Source organism: Onychostruthus taczanowskii, unplaced genomic scaffold (assembly GCF_017590055.1).
Source record: "Onychostruthus taczanowskii isolate IOZ18803 unplaced genomic scaffold, ASM1759005v1 scaffold112, whole genome shotgun sequence".
NCBI classification, from domain to species: Eukaryota; Metazoa; Chordata; class Aves; order Passeriformes; family Passeridae; genus Onychostruthus; species Onychostruthus taczanowskii.
This window is the reverse complement of record NW_024497852.1, coordinates 1,679,274-1,697,427: the sequence shown is the minus strand read 5'-3', so window position 1 is coordinate 1,697,427 and position 18,154 is coordinate 1,679,274. Positions and strand designations below refer to the sequence as shown.

The 18,154-nt window shown below is 45.9% G+C and overlaps 3 protein-coding genes across 9 annotated transcripts in view; 1 reads left to right on the top strand and 2 right to left on the bottom strand.

The window, feature by feature from the left end:
- Positions 1–15: 15 nt before the first annotated feature.
- CIB3 (calcium and integrin binding family member 3) lies at positions 16–3,775 on the top strand. The gene is made up of 6 exons (XM_041426288.1): positions 16–198; positions 515–549; positions 1,329–1,440; positions 1,789–1,936; positions 2,653–2,848; positions 3,345–3,775. The coding sequence occupies exons 1-6, from the start codon at positions 148–150 to the stop codon at positions 3,364–3,366; spliced, it is 564 nt and encodes a 187-aa protein (XP_041282222.1). The 5' UTR covers positions 16–147; the 3' UTR covers positions 3,367–3,775.
- A 693-nt stretch (positions 3,776–4,468) lies between these two features.
- On the bottom strand, positions 4,469–11,631 carry RAB8A (RAB8A, member RAS oncogene family). Of its 4 annotated transcripts, none has more exons than XM_041426276.1 (8): positions 11,312–11,631; positions 11,095–11,155; positions 10,845–10,905; positions 10,016–10,093; positions 9,504–9,593; positions 8,839–8,904; positions 8,470–8,520; positions 4,469–4,706 (listed from the first exon to the last, which is right to left on the bottom strand). In XM_041426276.1, exons 1-8 carry the CDS (start codon positions 11,469–11,471, stop codon positions 4,602–4,604), a joined length of 672 nt encoding a protein of 223 aa, XP_041282210.1. In that variant the 5' UTR covers positions 11,472–11,631; the 3' UTR covers positions 4,469–4,601. The 4 variants fall into 4 exon arrangements, 3 of the variants coding, with proteins under 3 accessions (XP_041282210.1, XP_041282191.1, XP_041282199.1); XM_041426257.1 differs by lacking the exon at positions 4,469–4,706 and adding an exon at positions 6,097–7,805; XR_005954243.1 differs by lacking the exon at positions 4,469–4,706 and adding an exon at positions 9,241–9,330 and having other exon boundaries at positions 8,487–8,520.
- A 64-nt stretch (positions 11,632–11,695) lies between these two features.
- The window catches only part of TPM4 (tropomyosin 4), an 8,660-nt gene continuing 2,201 nt past the window's right edge, over positions 11,696–18,154 (bottom strand). Inside the window, exons 2-9 of one of the 4 annotated variants that reach the window (XM_041426220.1) lie at positions 17,711–17,836; positions 14,855–14,988; positions 14,474–14,591; positions 13,986–14,056; positions 13,691–13,766; positions 13,335–13,397; positions 13,180–13,249; positions 11,696–11,996 (exon numbers count right to left, since the gene is read on the bottom strand). In XM_041426220.1, coding sequence (XP_041282154.1) covers positions 11,914–11,996; positions 13,180–13,249; positions 13,335–13,397; positions 13,691–13,766; positions 13,986–14,056; positions 14,474–14,591; positions 14,855–14,988; positions 17,711–17,836 — 741 coding nt within the window. In that variant the 3' untranslated portion in view covers positions 11,696–11,913. Of the gene's footprint in view, positions 11,997–12,474; positions 12,688–13,179; positions 13,250–13,334; positions 13,398–13,690; positions 13,767–13,985; positions 14,057–14,473; positions 14,592–14,854; positions 14,989–16,949; positions 17,132–17,710; positions 17,837–18,154 lie in introns of those variants that run through there. The other 3 variants (XM_041426246.1, XM_041426227.1, XM_041426238.1) reach the window with 3 other exon arrangements.

Genomic DNA, 18,154 nt, shown 5'->3' with positions numbered 1-18,154 from the left:
GATACTTTGCAGCCTGTACAAGTTGGTTACCTGATCCTCTGCTGTACCTGAGCCTCATTGTTGCAGCTTTTAATAACTGAATATCCAGACGACCGTTAAGGTGCCTTTGAGGAAAGAACTGACAAGAGTCAGTATTCCCAGCTCAGAATGGGCAACAAGCAAACCATTTTCACTCAGGAGCAACTGGATGCATATCAGGTATAAAGCAAGCTAAATGGCTGTTTGGGCAGGACATTGAATAATGGCAAAGGTGGTGTTGGGTTTTTTAAAACAACATCTTTTAAAAATTAGTAAGCAGAAGAACTGAATTGCAGCAAAGATTTTAGGAACGTAGTTTGATTTTTACATCAAAAGGAAAGGTTATAAGATATGCCTAATTTTATGCCAAAAAGAAATCTTTAATATTTACACATATACTACAGTATAACTTCTTTTAAGTCACTGCATGGGAAAAGTTTGGGCCAGTGCATACTAAAAATTGTCATTTTGTGTTATACTTTTTCTTATTTCATAGGACTGCACATTTTTCACGAGGAAAGAAATTTTGAGGTGAGTCTTCTGTATGCATGTTGTGAATAAAGGGCACAGATTGCTGTAAAGGCAGGTTACATATGGGGTAAGGTATTTAAAAAATAATTTTAAATTTATTTACTCAAATGTAAAGTAATACTTTGGGGCAATCTGAGCGTTTTTGTTGCCTTTTTTTCATTTACAAACCCTATCCTAAACTGAGTCAGAATTCTAAATTTTGTATTAATGTACTAGTCTCTCTTTATTTATTAGAAATAAATGTGATGAATTACATCTTAGTGACAGCAACATCCACGGTTCTCTCACATGGTTTTCGGGCAGATGCTTCAAAGTGTGCTGTTATTCTCTGAATACTTTGCTGGTGTATGAAAACTTTAATGATTGTGTCATTCTTCATGTTTTCTTGTAAACGATTACACTGCTGCTCCAAGCAGCATTTTTCCCCAGCCTCATTGAACTCCCTATTTAATCTCTGGCCAGAGGATCTGATACAGGCAGGACCAGGTGGGACTGAGAGTCCTCACTGAAAACATGAACTTGTTCTCCTTTCGTAAGGGTTTGGCTGCATGTCCTGTGTAAGCATTTTCACCAGAGTTTATAATGAAGCTTTGTATTGTTCACCATTACACTATGTTGCTTGTTTTAACAACAGTTGTTCCAACAAAAACATTCTAACTGTTTCTTAGTGACTGATCTCTGTCTGTTAATGGATGCAAAGCGTGAAAAATGAGGTGGAAAAGCAAACCACCTTGTTCTCAGAAGTCTCAAGAGCCAACAAGCCTTTCTCTGTGTCTCAGGCTGTTTCACAGGTACCGGGATCTGGCCCCGCAGCTCGTTCCCCTTGACTACGCGCACAAACCGGCCGTGACACTCCCCTACGAGCTCATCGGCAGCATGCCAGAGCTCAAGGTACCGAGCACACGACTCCAGTGGCACATTTCATCTCCCCTTTCTGAATAATTCATCCACGACTAATTGCTGGGTGGCTGCCAGAGAAATAAATTTAAAAAGACAAGTAAAAAGTCTTTCTGGAAGCTTCTAGTAATTCCCAGAAAACACGCTGAACCAGCACAAAGGTTAAACAGGGTGTGGCTGTGGCTGCTTCTGACACAGCATTAGACAAGAACTTAAAGGCAGAAAGGGAAGAAATTGCCAAAAAGGTGTTTCAACAAAAATAATCTCACTCCACTTGCCTTAGCTGCACTGATATCAGTGCTAGCAAGGATGACCTTCCCTTGCTCCTGTGCTGTTTCCCAGGACAACCCGTTCCGCCAGCGGATAGCAGAGGTGTTCTCGGAGCACGGCGACGGCAACATGACTTTGGATGATTTTTTGGACATGTTTTCTGTGCTAAGTGAAATGGCTCCCCGAGACTTGAAAGCTTATTATGCTTTTAAAATTTATGGTGAGTGAGACATGCATAAAAATAAGTGGGGAAATCCTGCAGCTTCATGTAGGGCTGCAAAATCCTCACTTTGCCAGCATAATGAATTCTAGTTACCATTTAACTGCACTTGAATGTTTGATCTCCCTCCTCTAAAAACTTCTGGTTTTCTTTATCCTTTTGTCTCTAATTTATCTGGTGTTAAGATTTACTACCAAATTTACAACTTGAAATTATCTGCAGTTTTCAAGAGCTGATAAACATTTAAAAATATTTCTGTCTGAGGGGCTGCTTGGAAAAGTACAGCACAGGGGATTTGGCTCCCCATGAATCTGTAGGGTGGATTTGGGAGTGGGAGGCAGGGAAGCACATTGCAGGCTTTTTTTCTCCAAGGACAAATGTAAAAATTTTTTTAAATGTACCATTTACAGTTACTTTCTTTATGATCAGCTAAAGAAAATCAAACCAACAGTCTTGCTGGAGTGATTTAATGATGGCTAGGCTATGTTTAGCCATTGAACTACTTACAGTTGTTACCCTTATGTATGAAGAGGAGAAATTAAGAGATTTTTATTTTGTAACTCATTTCTTTTACAAATAGATAGAGGTAACTTCATTTCTGATTTGAGAGTTCTACTGATAAAATTCCATCACAAACTCTTCTATCAAGTCTTGGCAAACTACCATGTAAGATGCTGACTTTAATCACTTTAAACTAACTTTGTCTCCTTTGTCAGACTTCAACAATGATGATTACATATGCAAATCAGATCTAGAGAAAACTGTTAACAAATTAACCCGAAATGAACTGACGCCGGAAGAAGTCAGCCTGGTGTGTGAAAAGGTGATTTACGAGGCTGATGTGGACAACGATGGCAAGCTGTCCCTGGCAGACTTCCAGCATATGATCGTACGAGCTCCAGATTTCCTCAGGTAATATTTGCTTTTAATTTCTAGCACAAAACTCTGTTAGTTTCCTTGTCAGAAGCCTCTGAAGTGTGTGTTTACATCTCCTCAGCGTTTGGAGATCACCGCTCTTCTGTGGCAGGTTTGAATAGAGCTGCCCACTGCAAACACAAAAATAGATGCTTAAAAAAGCCTGGAGGCTTCTTGACTTGCTTTTGAACTTCCAAAGTACTTTGTACATGATAGAAGGTCCTTGTAACTTAAAAAGTTAGTATTAGCACTTAGGCTGCATTGATAAATGTATGAGATTTGCTCACTCAATGCTTAACATAGTGTTAATGTAGTTTCTGATGTGCATCTTATCCACTCAAAACAGCATTCAAATCTTGCAAAATTTATTTAGTGTACCCCATCTATGCAAATGCTTTGAAAAATGAAGTTTCTAATTTATCAGAGTCCTACAATTAACTGTAGTAAATCCTTTGAACAGTGATGCATGATTATGGCTTCCTTTTTTTAACAGCACCTTTCATATTCGAATCTGAATCAGCCACGGGGACAGCAGTGCTTCTGGCTTTCAACAACTGTTACTTCACCTGAGATTACCAGCCATGAGAGCACAAGATGACAGGGGCAAAGAGGACAACTTCTGGTAACTGAACCATTCAGAGAACTGTCTTTTGTTTATCTCTTTAAAAGGAACAATTAAGCTCTTCATCAGGATTTCCCTGTAATTTAGCAAAATGTCTACTCCCTCAGGCAGAGCAAACCTGGCCTGGACAGTCAGAAGGGAAGTAAAGAAACTTGTATCAAACTATAACCTCTAAAAATTCACCCCAAATCAGTAAAAAAATCCCTTTAGTTTCAAAAACATAAGTAATAATAAATAATCCTCTGATTGTTTATGGTTTTAATAAATGGTCCAATTAATCAATTACTGAATTATTCTCCCCCAGTGCAGGATTTACAATTAAAGTCAGCATAGTTTAGAGACAAAAGAGTCTACCCCAGGTCCTGTCCCTCTTCTCCATTTTCAGAAATCCCCTATCTTCCACACCCACCAGGGTCCCTACACACAAATGATGAATAGGACTGAAAACTTAAGTTTGTAAAATTCTCTTTTCGTAAGAAGTTTATTTATGCAGTGCTTAGGGTCCTGTACAAGAGAGTAAAAACAGACATACTGTAACAAACAACAGTTTTGTGTTAATACAAACATGAAAATCAATGAGAAGTGTTTAAGAAAGCAGTTGTAATGTGGGAAGGGTGGCAGCCAAAAGTGATCATTTGAAAAATACAATTTACAGTTATTTTTACAAATTTTGGGATGCATTAAATTCCCTTCAAAACAAAGCCGCAAGTCCCAACTCGCACTCGGTGTAGAGCAGATGATTCCTGCAGAAAGGCTGGAGAGACCAGCCAGCCAGTCACCTTTATTAACCACAGAAACTTTGCATCAGTGAAGGATGGGTCAGGGAATAAGGCAGCCTGGAACACTCAGACTGCAGTTACCATTCACATTCCTTTGAACAGATTTTTAGTTAAGCTGGAAATGAAGACACAAGTTAGTCATCATTCTTCCCCAAGCCCTACAGCTTCTACAAGTACAAAGGAGCCCATCCTCACACAGCTGTTTGTGCATTCCTCTGCAAGTCCAAGAGAACCAGAAATCATGGCAGTTTTGAGCACGATCATCAGCCAAACACACCACCACAATAACCCTTAGCAATCATCAGGGAGATGATCGGCATCTCACAGGAAAGAAGAGACCTAGTAATTTTCAGCAGCAGTAAAGAGACTTACAATAATCCATAGGATTTATAAATCTGAGGCTGGAAGTCTGATGCTGGCATAAGGTTCTGATGTCAGGAAACATGAGCTGTGCCTGTCAGCACAGGACAAAGATAACACAGGTGTTAATAAGTGTTAGAACAGCAGCTCCACCATTACTGAGAGACTGACAGGTCTCCACCTCAAGGAGTGACAACGATGCAATGTACTGCAACCAGCCTCAAAAATAAGGTCAACCACAGAATTCCATGATACTCACTGAAATAAGGGAATTTGAGGACATGCTCAAAAATGGGTTTGTTTCTCTACAAAACAAATGTTAATCAATTACTTGACATTTTAGTGGTACTTAGACACTGAGAACGTGTAGTAAGCACAGTTAGTTTTGCAGACCTACTTCAATTCCTCAGTTTTATAGGTTTTGTACCAAATTTCTGATTTTTTCCTCCTTAGTTCAAGAAAGCTTAGACACAAGTAGATTATGTAAGTATTTACAGAGTACCTCTCTGACAATTGCATTTTCCATTACATTCATACTTAATAAACACAGTAATTGAATGATGTGATGGAAACATACTGTACTTCTCTAGATTTGATGCCTGTGTTTAGTGACACACAGCTAAGCCCACGTGCAGTGCAGTGTCTTTAACCTTTTCCTCTCTTACACTTGCATTTTAGGTTCCATGTTGCTTACACAGATTTAGTATCTGTGTAGAGCCTTCATACCCAGAAGTACAGTGATGACTGCAGTCACAGCAACTGCATGAGACTTCCTGAGATCAAGCAATAACGTTGTTGCTCGTAAACCCAACCATTTCAAAGGAAGTAATGTTATAATTAGGTACATGAACACATGCAACAACCAGCGTAAGTTTAAACAGAAGGTATTCACATACAAAGAATTCTGAATGCAAGAGTAACTTCAGATTTAGAAAATGAGTGAAAAATCACAATACCATCCTTCACGTTTTACCCACTTGTAAATGAATATAGTTTGCTTTCTCATCTTGGGATGAGTTATTGATAAAGTCCACAGGCAAGAACCAGCATCATGGCAGACCCATGGTATCAAGTCAGATAAACACCAATTTTTCCAGTCTCTCTGAAAAATAAATCTGGCTCAGCATCTGGCTGTATGACGCACAATATAGATGCAAGACAATCCACAGTTATTACCAAGCCAGAAGCAAATTGTTACAGAGTTATGTAGGAAATTCAGCCTGTCTTATCACCGCCCCAGCTGTGCCTCAGTCATTTCTTGAAGCACACACAAACTCTTTAAAAACATCCTTAGCTCAAGACAGAGGTGCTGCTTGTCCAGTCTACAGGCCTGTGTTAACTACACTCTGTCTAGAAGCCTCCTCAGTAACTGAACATGGTTTTATCCTACAATTACATCTATGTATAAATCCACTACAGAGCATGTTCATCAAGTCCTCATGCTAAAAAGCCAAAAGTAAACAAAGAACCAAACCATCATAAGGTTCTGGTTAGAGGAAAGCTTTAATCAGGACAGAGATAATCTAAATGCATCTAAAATGCATTTCTATAAACCAGCAACTTACAGAGTGAAATCTTTTTCCATTCTGGAACAGGCAATATTCTTGTTGGGCCCAATTGCATGCTGCAGATTTATACAGTTTAACTGTGAATCCAACAGATGTTTAACCACAGCAACACTTACTAGTGCTACTCTGAGGCCCAGAGTTCGATACCACAAACTTGAAGAAAACAAAACTGGTGAGTAAATTCCACAACTTCAAAATCAACTTTGATTTTGCCCTTAATTGCAGCTGTCAGTGTAAACAAAGCATGTTTCAGCTGCAGCCAGCTGCAGGGCACAGCTGGTGCGTTCACTGGGTGAGGTACAGCATCGCTGCAGTCCCCGCGCAGCAGCCTCGCAGCTGCCACTCCTCCTGTCAGTGTAACCCAGTCAGGCCTGCAGCCTGCCCTGTGACAGCGCCCACCGAGGAGCTGTGCTTGGCCCTGGGGCTGTGGGAATGAGTAAGAGCCTGCTGGGGGAGGCGTGCCAGGCACAAGCTGTGAGCAGGCTGATGCTGCAGTGATCCACACCAGCAAGGCCAACCCCAGCCCAGGAGTCTCTTCTCACAGCGTGTTCTGATGTGCAACATTTATCTGCATATGTGAGCAAGTGTGCTTGGGAACACACGACTGGGAGCAGTGCAGTACTTTTCCTTGTCATGATTTAAAACTACCTACTCTGTCATGATGGGTCTGGAGTCACTCCCAGCTGGAGAGTGGTAAAGCCACCCATTGTAAGGTGACAGGTTTTGGGTAAGTGTCCCTGCCTGACCCTGGTTCTCCAAGAACAAATGACAGATCATCTGTACAGGACTTCGTGTAGCCATCAGCTCCTGTTAAGCACGTCTGAGTGTCTGGAGTACTTAATTAACCACAGTCAAGTCTAACGTGGATGAATTACCAATGGTAAGGACCCATTCTATGTACAGCACACATTCTTTCTTTAAAAAAATAGATTCCTTTGAGGAGATTTTTTTTAAAACATCAATTGTACTTGTGGATTGTCTAGAGTAACACAGCTGAGTATGAGACAGGCAGATGAAGGAGCTTCTCTGTAGTATTTAAAAGGTGGAGCTGCAGAAAGCTCCTTTGTACCTCCTGGGAAGGCATCAGCCTGCACTGCTCACCTTGGTGCATTTCTAGGATGGTCTCATGCCACTATTCAGTGTGCAGCTACACACTGGATATGCACATGTACCATCTATGCATACCTGTACTTCACTAACAGTGGCATTTAAGTTTCTTATTTTGATCACAACATCATCTTTCTAAAGTGGATACGTGACAGATACGAATGAAGACCGAAGCAATGGTGCTGCGTCCCAGGTCACATGTGACCTGTTCTTCCTCTGCTAGACAATACACATGCCCAGTGGCAATCTGACAAAAATAAACTTGTTTCATCTCCAAAACTGAAGAGTCAGACAATTACCAAAATAAGCCATTTCTTATTCAGATGGTCACAGAGTGACAAGGTATGTTGGGAGCACTAAGTCCACAGAAAGAGGAAACCTCACTTAGCACAGGCACAGTCCAGCTCAGATTAAGGCCGTGTCCCTCACAGAAGAACACATCGGAAAAAGCTGCTTTTCTTTTGCTGGTCTTGTGTGATTTTGACTCCCTGGTTGCTGCCTTGAGGGCTATTGCCTTCCTGAAGATGGAAAGAATATCCAGTTACTTATTTATACTTCACAGATTATTCCATCCATACTTCATCTGGTGACTCTTAACCAAGCCTGACATACACAAGAACTTTGCCACAATCAGTAAGAGGCTTCACTCATTTATCTCAGTCTTACACCAGCCGTGACAAAAACTGCAGAACTGCATCTGCAGCTTTTGGCTCCAACCAGATCACACTGTGCCTATGCCTCAGCTTCCACCACTCAAAGACAGCTGAGAATAAAAACCAATAAATAGCATGTATGGCTCTTGCTGGAAGGCGTAGGAATCATCAGCAAGACCCAAAATATCCCACTGCATCAGTTCATATCTGGTCACATGATTTTCAGACTGCAAGAGTGAGAGGTACCATTAAACTGCTCTACCACCCAACTGACTTTTGATAAAACAAATAACAGATCATTTTATTTAGAAAACCTCAACCATTGCAGCTAATTCCTGAAATGCAGAGACGGCAAACATCAGAGCACAGCCTGGACAAACTAAAAATACATTTCTAGAACTTTCAGGGATCCTTCCTAAAAGAGACTGTGACACATTTTTTATACACTGTGAAACAGTTCTTGCAATAGGCTTTTGGTTGTTTTTTTTTTCTATTTAAATCCAGCATGGAGGAAATCAAAGTTACTCACCAACTTCTTGTCCATTTTTGCTTTGATATCTCTTGCAAGAGTGAAAAATGCCTGTGGCAAGTCAAACAGTTCAGTGTTACAGGGTATAAAATGTTTTGTACAGCAATAAGCTGCCTTCCCAAGTTTTGACATGCTATACAAGAACGTTAGGTTTTCAGTATTTTCCCCTCTGCTCCAGGTTTTAATGCTCCTTCTTTCTGAGCCCCAAAGCCACACTGCCACCCCCAGCCAGGGTCTGTGCTGCAGGGCAGTGCTGAACAGCCCATCTGTGGCACCCAGCAGTGCAGTTCTGCATCCCACCAGCATGGGCCCACACTGCTGGTTTGCACAAGAGGACAAGAGATACAAGAGAAAGGCATCAGTACTTACATTCTCTATGTTTATATTTGCTTTTGCACTGGTCTCCATGAATTTAATCCCGAAGCTTGCAGCGAGCTGAACAAAAGCAGAGTGCACATGAGTTGAACAATTGCAGGAACAGCTCCAAACACAGCCGTGGGCAAAGCATCTGTCCCTGCTGCCACCAGTCAGTGGAGCTGGGGATTTACTCGTGCAGGACAATTTGTAAAAATTAGGAACTAAATCCCACTGCAACTGGCATCTGTTCTCACTGGCTCTGCTCTGCTTTTACACTCTGCCCACACTTTAACTTGCTCTTTTTTATTTGTTTCTTGCATAGATGCCTTGTCAGTGTCATAACAACCACAGCACAGAAAAAAACTCTGCCTCGACTCAGTAACATCTGAGATCAGGAAAGACAACCCCATCTACCTTGTCTCAGTGGCTTTCAGCCAAAACAGACATTTTCTCCATGTCCAACTCTAGCATCCTTTTAGAGCAGTCCCGCTCGTTGCCTTGCATCTGTTAGATAATTGACAAGAATCCTTACACAGGTTCTGCTGTTGATCCCGGGGGGAAAAGCATTGCCATGGCAGCCTGGGGAATGTTCAGTCACCCACTCAGGAACACCACTGGGGTACCACGTGCACACAATCAGCAGAAAAGCCTAAATCCACCAAAGCCACGGCACTTACCTTCTCCCCTTGCTCTCTGGAGACTTGTCTTTTGTCATTTGCATCACATTTGTTCCCCAGGATCATTTTTTCAACATCTGGAGAGGCGTGCTGAGACAAACACAGACAGAAGCTTGGGCTTGGCTTTGGTAGATAAACATTGTCAGACAGGTGAGGCACCCGCTGAGTGCCCAGCACAGCGATGCCAGTCCTGAGAATCTTCCACAGATTTCCAGGCTCCCCCAGCCCTCCTTCCCAGCACGTAACCTGCACCATGGCACTTCTTGGATCAATATTGTGCCAGGGAATTGTCACATTAGGTGCCCTCAGAAGCACAGGGGCTACAGCCCTCACCACAAATCACCATCAGCCAAGGCATTCCAGAAGCTGTTACTGATTTCCATCCACTTACCTTCCAAGTACCCTGCACCACATGGCAAAATGTAACACCCCTGAAGCAATTCAGCTTCAATTACTTTCAGAGGAAGAAATGACACCTTTAACAGTCAGTAATGAGTAAAGAGAGAAATTACCTCCTCGATATTCCTCACCCAGTTCCGAATATTTTCAAAAGACTTTTCATTGGTGATGTCATACACTAGCATAATGCCCTAAAGATAAAGAAAGACTGTTTCAGCAGGAGTTAAAGGTTTATCCACAGCAGAGAGGAGCAGCTCAACAGTGGCTGTTTTTAACAACTGGTTCCCAGCTAATGGCAGTGAGATAAGGCGTGCAGGACACGTATCACAGAGTGAACCTGCCTTGGCAAAGTCCCAGATTGTCCCAATGTGGGAAATGGATTTGTAGAGTTCTCAGGGCCTGACAGAAGGCCCACACAGTGTGCAACTGTATGTAAACTCTGAGACAAGAAATGCTGACTTAGAAATACTATAGAACAGAACAGATATTGAGACAGAAATGGAGCAAGAGAAAGTTTCAAAAGATGGTCTTGTAAATAAGACTAGATACTTTGGAGAAATAGAACTGTGAAAGATGCATTGTAGTGGGACCTATGAGGGGTAGTTTTAGATGATTGCTTTTAAGGTATCTACAGCATGGTGTGGCAAAAAAAATTGATAAGCCAAGAAACACTTAGAGTGTATTGTAATTGGGAAATAGTTGGCTTCTGATTGTGATGGCGTGATCTATAGCATCTGTATTGTCTCACCCTTCTCATGAGACTGGAAATGGAATAGAAGTTTTTAAAACGCCTCTCAGTTACCCCATGTCTAGGTCAAGAAAATCCACCATCCCAGCAGAGCTCCAGCAGCACGGAGCAGGAGCAGAGCCGAGTGTGCAGCCCGGCAGAGCCCCACGCTGAGCGTGTTCCACTCAGAGCAGCCGCGTTTGTCAGGCCCCTACCATGGCTCCCCGGTAGTAGGCGGTGGTGATGGTCCGGAACCGCTCCTGCCCGGCCGTGTCCCTGCAACAACACAACACGGGGCTCACCGCCGCAAGCCTTACACAAACGCGACCCAGCCTTCAGAGCGCTAGAAACTGCCTCCTGGTTTCTCAAACACCGTACACCAGCGAGCAGCAAAGCGCAGAGAACCGGCCGATCCGCAGGCACAGCCCCGGCGATCAGCCGCGCACTGCGGCACGGGAGCCTCACCAGATCTGCAGCTTGATTCTCTTGCCGTCGAGTTCTATCGTTCTGATCTTGAAGTCGATTCCTGAAAGGAGAACCAATGGCTTTACTCTCAGTCCGGCGGCTTTGCCCTCAATTCCGCGGCCCGGTGTCCCGTCCCCAGGGCTCGCTCCCGGGGCTGCGGGCCGGGCGGAGCGGCCGCTCCGGGCCCCGTGCGCACACCCGGCCCGGCGGCGCTCACCGATGGTGGAGATGAAGGTGGCGTTGAAGGCGTCCTCGGAGAAGCGGAACAGCGCGCAGGTCTTGCCCACGCCCGAGTCGCCGATCAGCAGCAGCTTGAACAGGTAGTCGTAGGTCTTCGCCATGTTGGTGGGCAGCGGCCCCGCCCACCGCACGCTCATTGGCCCAGCCCGGCGGAGAGCGCACGGAGCCGGCACGCCATTGGCGGGCGGCGTCGACACGGAGGCAAGCGGCGCTGCGATTGGCTATCGGCCCCACCGCCGGTGTTCCGTCATTTCCGGTACGGAGGGGCGAGGCCGGGCGGTGGCAGTGACGTCACTCCCGTACCTGCCCGCACCGTGACGTCACGCCCCCCGAGCAGAACAAAAACCCGCAGAGGCCTCGGTTCTGTGAGAAATCCTTTAATGGGGGACGGCAGAGCTGCTCGGGTGCAGCTGCCACCGGGTTTATACCAAAGGATAAGGAACCGCGAGAGCGGCGCGGCGGGGGCTGCTCAGGGCTCCCCTCAGGCGCTGTGCCTGTGCCGCTATAACTTAATTGGCTTTTCCGGGATGCAGAGAGAGAAAGGAGCGAGGGCAGGGCTGCTGCAGCTGGCTGCGCCCCTCATATACAGTTCAGCTCATTCAGCGTCTGGTCCAGTGTCTGGTGCAAGCCCAGGTTCTCCTCTTTGGCTTGAGCGAGTTTTTCTGGTGAGGAAGAAAACCACAAGATTTAAATCACATTCTTTTATAGCCTTTTCTCTCTGAATAAAACCTGGGGTAGCTTACCTTTGTATTTCAGACACCTTTACATCTGTATCATCAAAACGGGGCCAATTTTTTGTAATTGCTGTCTTTAAGGGAGGTTTTTGGACACGGCTCATGGAATGTGGAAAGCCTGTGTTTTAATGTGTCACTGTGTCATTTACAGGTCACATCCTGCTGGGTTTTCCTTGGACTGAGAGGTTTTAACCAGGCTGGTGGAGCACGAGTAGACACTGAGTGCTCTCAAAGCTTCTCGCTGACTAAAGGGAACACTAACATTCAGGTTTTTGCCAGAGCCAGGTCCTGCCCCATCCTGACCCTGTCTTGCCCAGCCCCACATGAGGAGCTGAACGTGTTTTTGGTGTCATCACTGGTGTGTTTGAGCTGATCTATGCAGAAGTAAACCCTGCAAGATGAAAGGTAGAGGTATCATGTTTTATTGAGCTCAGTTCCCACAGAGGTGGAAGTGGCACAGAGTGACAGGGATTACAGGCAAGGAAAGCTTGAGAAGCACAGTGAGTGGGAGCCCCGTGTCCCCACACAGGGGCAGGTCACAAAGAGGTCATGTCGTTGAGGGCATGGTCGAGCTCCTCACTGATGGCTTTGTACTTCAGCTTCTGGGCATAGAGCTCATCTGTCAGGCACGGGGCAGCAGCACAGGCCAGCAAGAAATGCAGGAAGAGAAGAGGCCACAGGAGGAGAACGGAGACAGCAAAGGGCAACAGCAGCCAAAGCAGTTGGGGAGGAAAACAAAAGAAGAAAACAGAGGTGTAGTTGAGTATCAGAAGGAAAGCACAACACCCACAAAGCTGCCTGGTCGGCTTTTCATGTGAACTTTTTGTCTTTTTGTAATCTCACAATTATTTTCCAGTAAGCAGATTAAGTAGGGTGGGGATCTTGAGCCCCTCCATCTGTTAGTTGGCCAAAATCAGGTCATTGTTACCAACTTTATGGAACAAAACCTTTTTCAGGAGAACTTCTACCACACAGGGCAGGTGGCCAGTGGACACATCACACCCATCCACAACATGCTGCTGTTCTTTCCCATTAAATCCACCACCCCTCCTCGAATTTGTTATCTGATTTGAAACTGACCACTTTTAAAGAAACTTGACTCATTCCATACCTTCCAGGTCATCAATAGACTTTTCCAGTTTGGCAACAGTTCTCTCTGCAAATTCTGCACGAGTTTCAGCCTAAAAAAGTTGAAATTGCATCACTGGATGCTCCTAGAAAGATTATGCCCAAAGATGCATCCAGCGTGGGGATAGCCAAACTTACTTCTTTCAGCTTGTCAGAGAGAATCTTGATTTCTTCCTCATATTTATCTTCTTTTTCCGAGTACTGTGAAAACAATAAACACTCTTTAAGGGAAGTTGTAGCAACAATAATAAATGTTTATGAAACTGTGACCTATTTATAAGCACTCTTCCTTTTACAACAGCTGCAAACACCATTTCCGTGCTCTTCTGCTCTCCTGCAGACCTTCAGGATTGTTTGGGCAGAACTGATGGAGTGGTATCCACAGGCAGGCAGGTAAAACCTCTCATTTGCTTTGTATTTCTGGTTTATTTCTATGAATTGTATTTGCAAGTTTTGGCTTTGCCCATATCCTTTAGTTTACTGAAAGAACCAACCTTTTCAGATTGAGCTTCCAAAGATTTCAGGTTGTTTGTGACGTTCTTCAACTCCTCTTCCAGGTCACTACACTTACTAGAAGGGGAAAATAGAAGTATGAATTACCAGCCTTCCTGTTATGATTTGGAGGAGCGTAAAAAACACAAGGGAGGAAGTAATTAAGTCTGAAAGAAGAAAACCAGGTATATAGTGTACAAACAAACTTTTCTACAAGTACTAACTACATGCCTGCCTACCAGGAGATTTTTAAAATGAGATGTGTCGATCTTTCCTGTATTCTAAAAAGTTACTCACACTTCAGACACCTCTGCACGCTCCTCAGCTCTTTCCAGTTCACCCTCCAAAATAACCAGTTTACGGGCAACCTGTAAAAAGACAACAGCCAGCTCTCAGGCCAGTGTGCACTCCACAGAATCACAGCAGGCTTGGGTTGGGAGGGACCTCAAAAATCATCTATTTCCACCCCCTGTCACAGGCTGGGGCACTTTCTTTACAGATTTCAAAAGGCACTCAGAAGTACTCTGCTCCTGCTTCCTCTGGAGTAAGGAAATCAGGTTGAAGCATACACCCCCAGATGGAACAGCCCAATTAGTCAGATTTTGCAGTATTTTTAGCATTAGGTACCTAAGATGCTGCAAATCACTATTCAAATTCCTCCTTGTTGGCAGTGTTCCAAGGCTGAAGCATCACCCAGTGCCAACTGAACAGAGGGACTACACTGAAGAGCAATGTTTTTGTTCATGGCTCTCCTGTACATTTCACCATTTCCTTCTCCCTTTTACCTCCTCATACTTGCGGTCGGCTTCTTCAGCAATGTGCTTGGCCTCCTTCAACTGCATTTCCTGAATTTCCATTTTCTCTTCATCTTTCATTGCTCTGTTCTCAATAACCTTCATTCCTCTGCAGAAGTCAAAGCATGTTTAATGTAGAAGCATTACGGGACTTGTACCTCAACTTCACAAAGTGAATTTGATATTTGTAACCTAAAAGTGGCCCATTATGACCACTGTGTTCATCAAGGCTAATGCAATTACCCAATCAAGCTTGTAAGAAAGTTTCAAGTCTCTGACTTGCAGTAGCACATGCAGATACTAAATCACACAGGAATATTTTATTCACATATATTCATTTCTTTAACACCAGAACATAAAAAAGGAGCGTACCTCTCACTCTCATCTGCTGCTTTCTCAGCCTCCTCCAGTTTCTGCAGGGCTGTGGCCAGTCGTTCTTGGGCACGATCCAGCTCCTCTTCCACGAGCTGGATGCGTCTGTTCAGAGCTGCCACCTCGCCCTCGGCCTGCGTGGACAGGGGCCAGTGGGGGTTACACAGGGCTTGCTGCTGGCCACTGCTCCCAGCTCATCACTTCCCTACAGCTACAACAGCATCTCCCGGGACAGCTCCGTGCAGGGCAGCCCAGGGGCCCTTCGGCCTCTGCTTTTTTGTTTGCTTAAACTCTGGCATCTCAGGAATGTCAAGGTATGGAGTGCGTGCTTGTCCTTTCTTTTTTTTAATGGCACTTACCACTCCTGCCACACAAAAAGGAACTCTACAGGACTTGGAATGGATTGGGGTATTTTTGGAGCACTTCACAGAGCTGCATCTATCCAAACTTTAAAAACGAACCGTTTCCATGATGGCTTAGTTCCAAACCCTTCACCGCTGGTTGCTCTGCCCTTGGTTTCAGTGACACCCTGCCCCAGCTCACTGTGGAGCTGCAGCCAGCCCCTGATCCAGCCTGGCTCCCCAGCCTGCAGATGGGCACAGACACTGGCCTCAGCATGGCAGAGTCAGGCTTTTTTGGGACAAAATTAGATGTATTCTTAAAATAAGTTAACTTTGCTTCCTGCGGTACTTAAGGAATTAGGCAGGATGCATTTCTCAGTAATAAGATCTGTTTGTGTATTACTGAACAAACTGCACAGTAACTGGAACACATTAATGTACAAAAAATAGACTAGTTAATAAATGGAAGAGATTGCTGGGAGAAATGCTCGATACAGACAACATGGACAAACTGGTGTCCATAAATATGTGTTTATTAAGATTCAGCTCCTTTTAATTGCTTGCTTTTGAAGGAAAATAGAGCCCTGCTTTACTAGCTGCCAGGCTTCTGCACTGCATTGTCCCCCAACCTGAGGAGGATTGCCATATACAAGATTCACTTTTTTTTCCCCCCAAACACTTTTACACAATATAGACCATGGAGGGGCGACTGTGTTATGCTTTATGTTAAAATACTTTGGGGAAAAAAAAAAAAAAGCGTTTTGCTGCAGCTTAGCAAATTTGGTCACTGACCACTCCTAAGCTGGAGGAAGTGGTTTCCATTCACTTCTGAGCCATCTTGGAAAGGAGTTCAGTGGCTGATCCAAATGGAAGCTGACCCAGGATTCCTCTAGTCATAAATTATCCAACTTTTCGTCTGTTTTTACCCAGTGCAGCGTTTAACTTCCCGATTCATACACAAGGCATCGATCACGTACAAAACTGGCATCTGTTCTGTGGCAGCAACTCCTTCCACTAGACAGGGCACTTTTAAGTCATATTTTAATTCAGCAAGATTCCGAAGTTATGGAGCCGGGGCCACTGGGAATCTGGGGTGAGCCTGGCTCCACCTCTCCCAGCAGCAGCCCGCAGTCCTTATACGGTAAAACTAACTCGCTGACATGTGATAAAATAGCAGGAAGATGCCGGGAAGGCTGATCGCACACAAATCTAAGTGAAACCAGCTGTGCAACCCCGGGAGAGCCGCACGCTAGCGAAGAATTCGCATTTCTCTGTGAAAACCAGGACGGAAAGTTATTTTTCAGCAGTTCGGACATTTCCCAGCTGTGCTGAAGCCAGCGGTGCGGCGCCGAGCGGCGGGAACTCCCCGCTCCGTGTCATGCAGCGCTTTTGCCTAATTAAACAGCCATTTCCTACTGAACTCTCAACCGCTCCCCAGTGCCCATCGGTGCTCGAGCGCCTTTTCCGCAGGAATGGGCCCCAAAGCGCGACAAGCGGCGGGCGAGCAGCCGCCGCCGCGCCCGGCTCCCGCGGGCCGGGCCGGGCCGGGGCGGGCGCGGCGCTGCGGCAGCGCCCGCGGGCGGAGTGCGGAGCGGGGACAGCCGAGGGATGCAGGCGGCCGGCGGCCAAGCCGTCCTCCCGCAGCGGGGAAGAGCCGGGCGCGCCCCAGCGAGAGAGAGCCAGAGACAGGAAGGAAGGAGCAGCCCGGCAGAGAGCGACCGAGAGAGGCGAGCAGGCAGCCCGGGCGATCTCACTTTCTCCCGCAGGTCCCGTTCCAGGTCCAGCTCCCGCTGGAGGACCTGCGCGCGGTCCTCCGCCTCATCGGCCTGTTGCTGCAGGCACTGGATCTTCCTCTTGACGGCCTCCAGGGAGCTCGGCGCGGCCATGGGCGCGGCGCGGGCGGCGGGCAGCGCGCGGGGCTGCTGCACGTGGCGGGCCCGCGCCTTTCAATGGCCCGCTGACGTCACGCGGCTGGAGGTGGAGGTCGGCCCGGCCCGGCACGGGGGATGCTGCCCCGCAGCCGCGCTCCCCGCGCCCCCCGGCCCCCAAAGGAGAGGCTTTCATCCGGCTGCTGCCGGGCCCTGCCCGCGCTCCGCCACTGCCACGACGGGGCGGGTGTGGCGGGCAGCCTGCACTGGCCTTTAGCCCCGGCGCGGCGATGAAGGCAAAGGGCATCCTCATGCCACGGCATCGTCCTGCTGCCGTCCCACTCTCCTTCAAAAGGCACCATTTTGTCTAGCTCTATTAAAGGAGATTCCTCCTTTCCCAGAGAACCCCCAGCAGGTCCCCCCCGGTACCGGGCGCCCACCGAGCCTCAAGTGGCGCGGGCTCCGGGGCAGCTGCGGGTGCCACGCTCTCGGTGCGCACCAGCCCCGCTCCCTTGAGCAGGGGGCAGAGGAGATTAAAACCCTGCAGCCCCGCCTTTCTGTCCCCCGGCTAAATGCATGCAACCAGCGAAGTGCATACAAAATACACCGAGCACAGGCACAGGCAAGCGTTAGCCATGGATACGTACATCAGTCGCCTTCTTCTCAGCCTGCTCCAGTTTTTCCTGGGCATCTTTAAGAGCCTCTGAGTATTTATCCAGCTCATCTTCAGTTCCTTTCAGCTTCTTCTGCAGAGCTACCAGCTCATCCTCTACCTTTCAAGAGAAAAAATCCCCAAAGTGAGCATACTGATGTAGTGTCAGTTTGATATATGATAAAACTACTCTTTACTATTAGTTTTAACCCATTATAACATACAAACCCCCATTATAACATACAAAAAGCCACAAAAGACCAGGTCAAAGTTCTGCTAGTGACAGTAGTCTGAGAATGACTGGTAGCAATTGCCAGGGAAGGACCATTAAAAACATGCCATCCTTGAACACACTGCCTGCCACCACACAGAATCTGCTTTACTGGTATAAGCCCTTTCTCACCTTTTTTTTTTTTTTTTTTTTTTTTTTTTTTTTTTT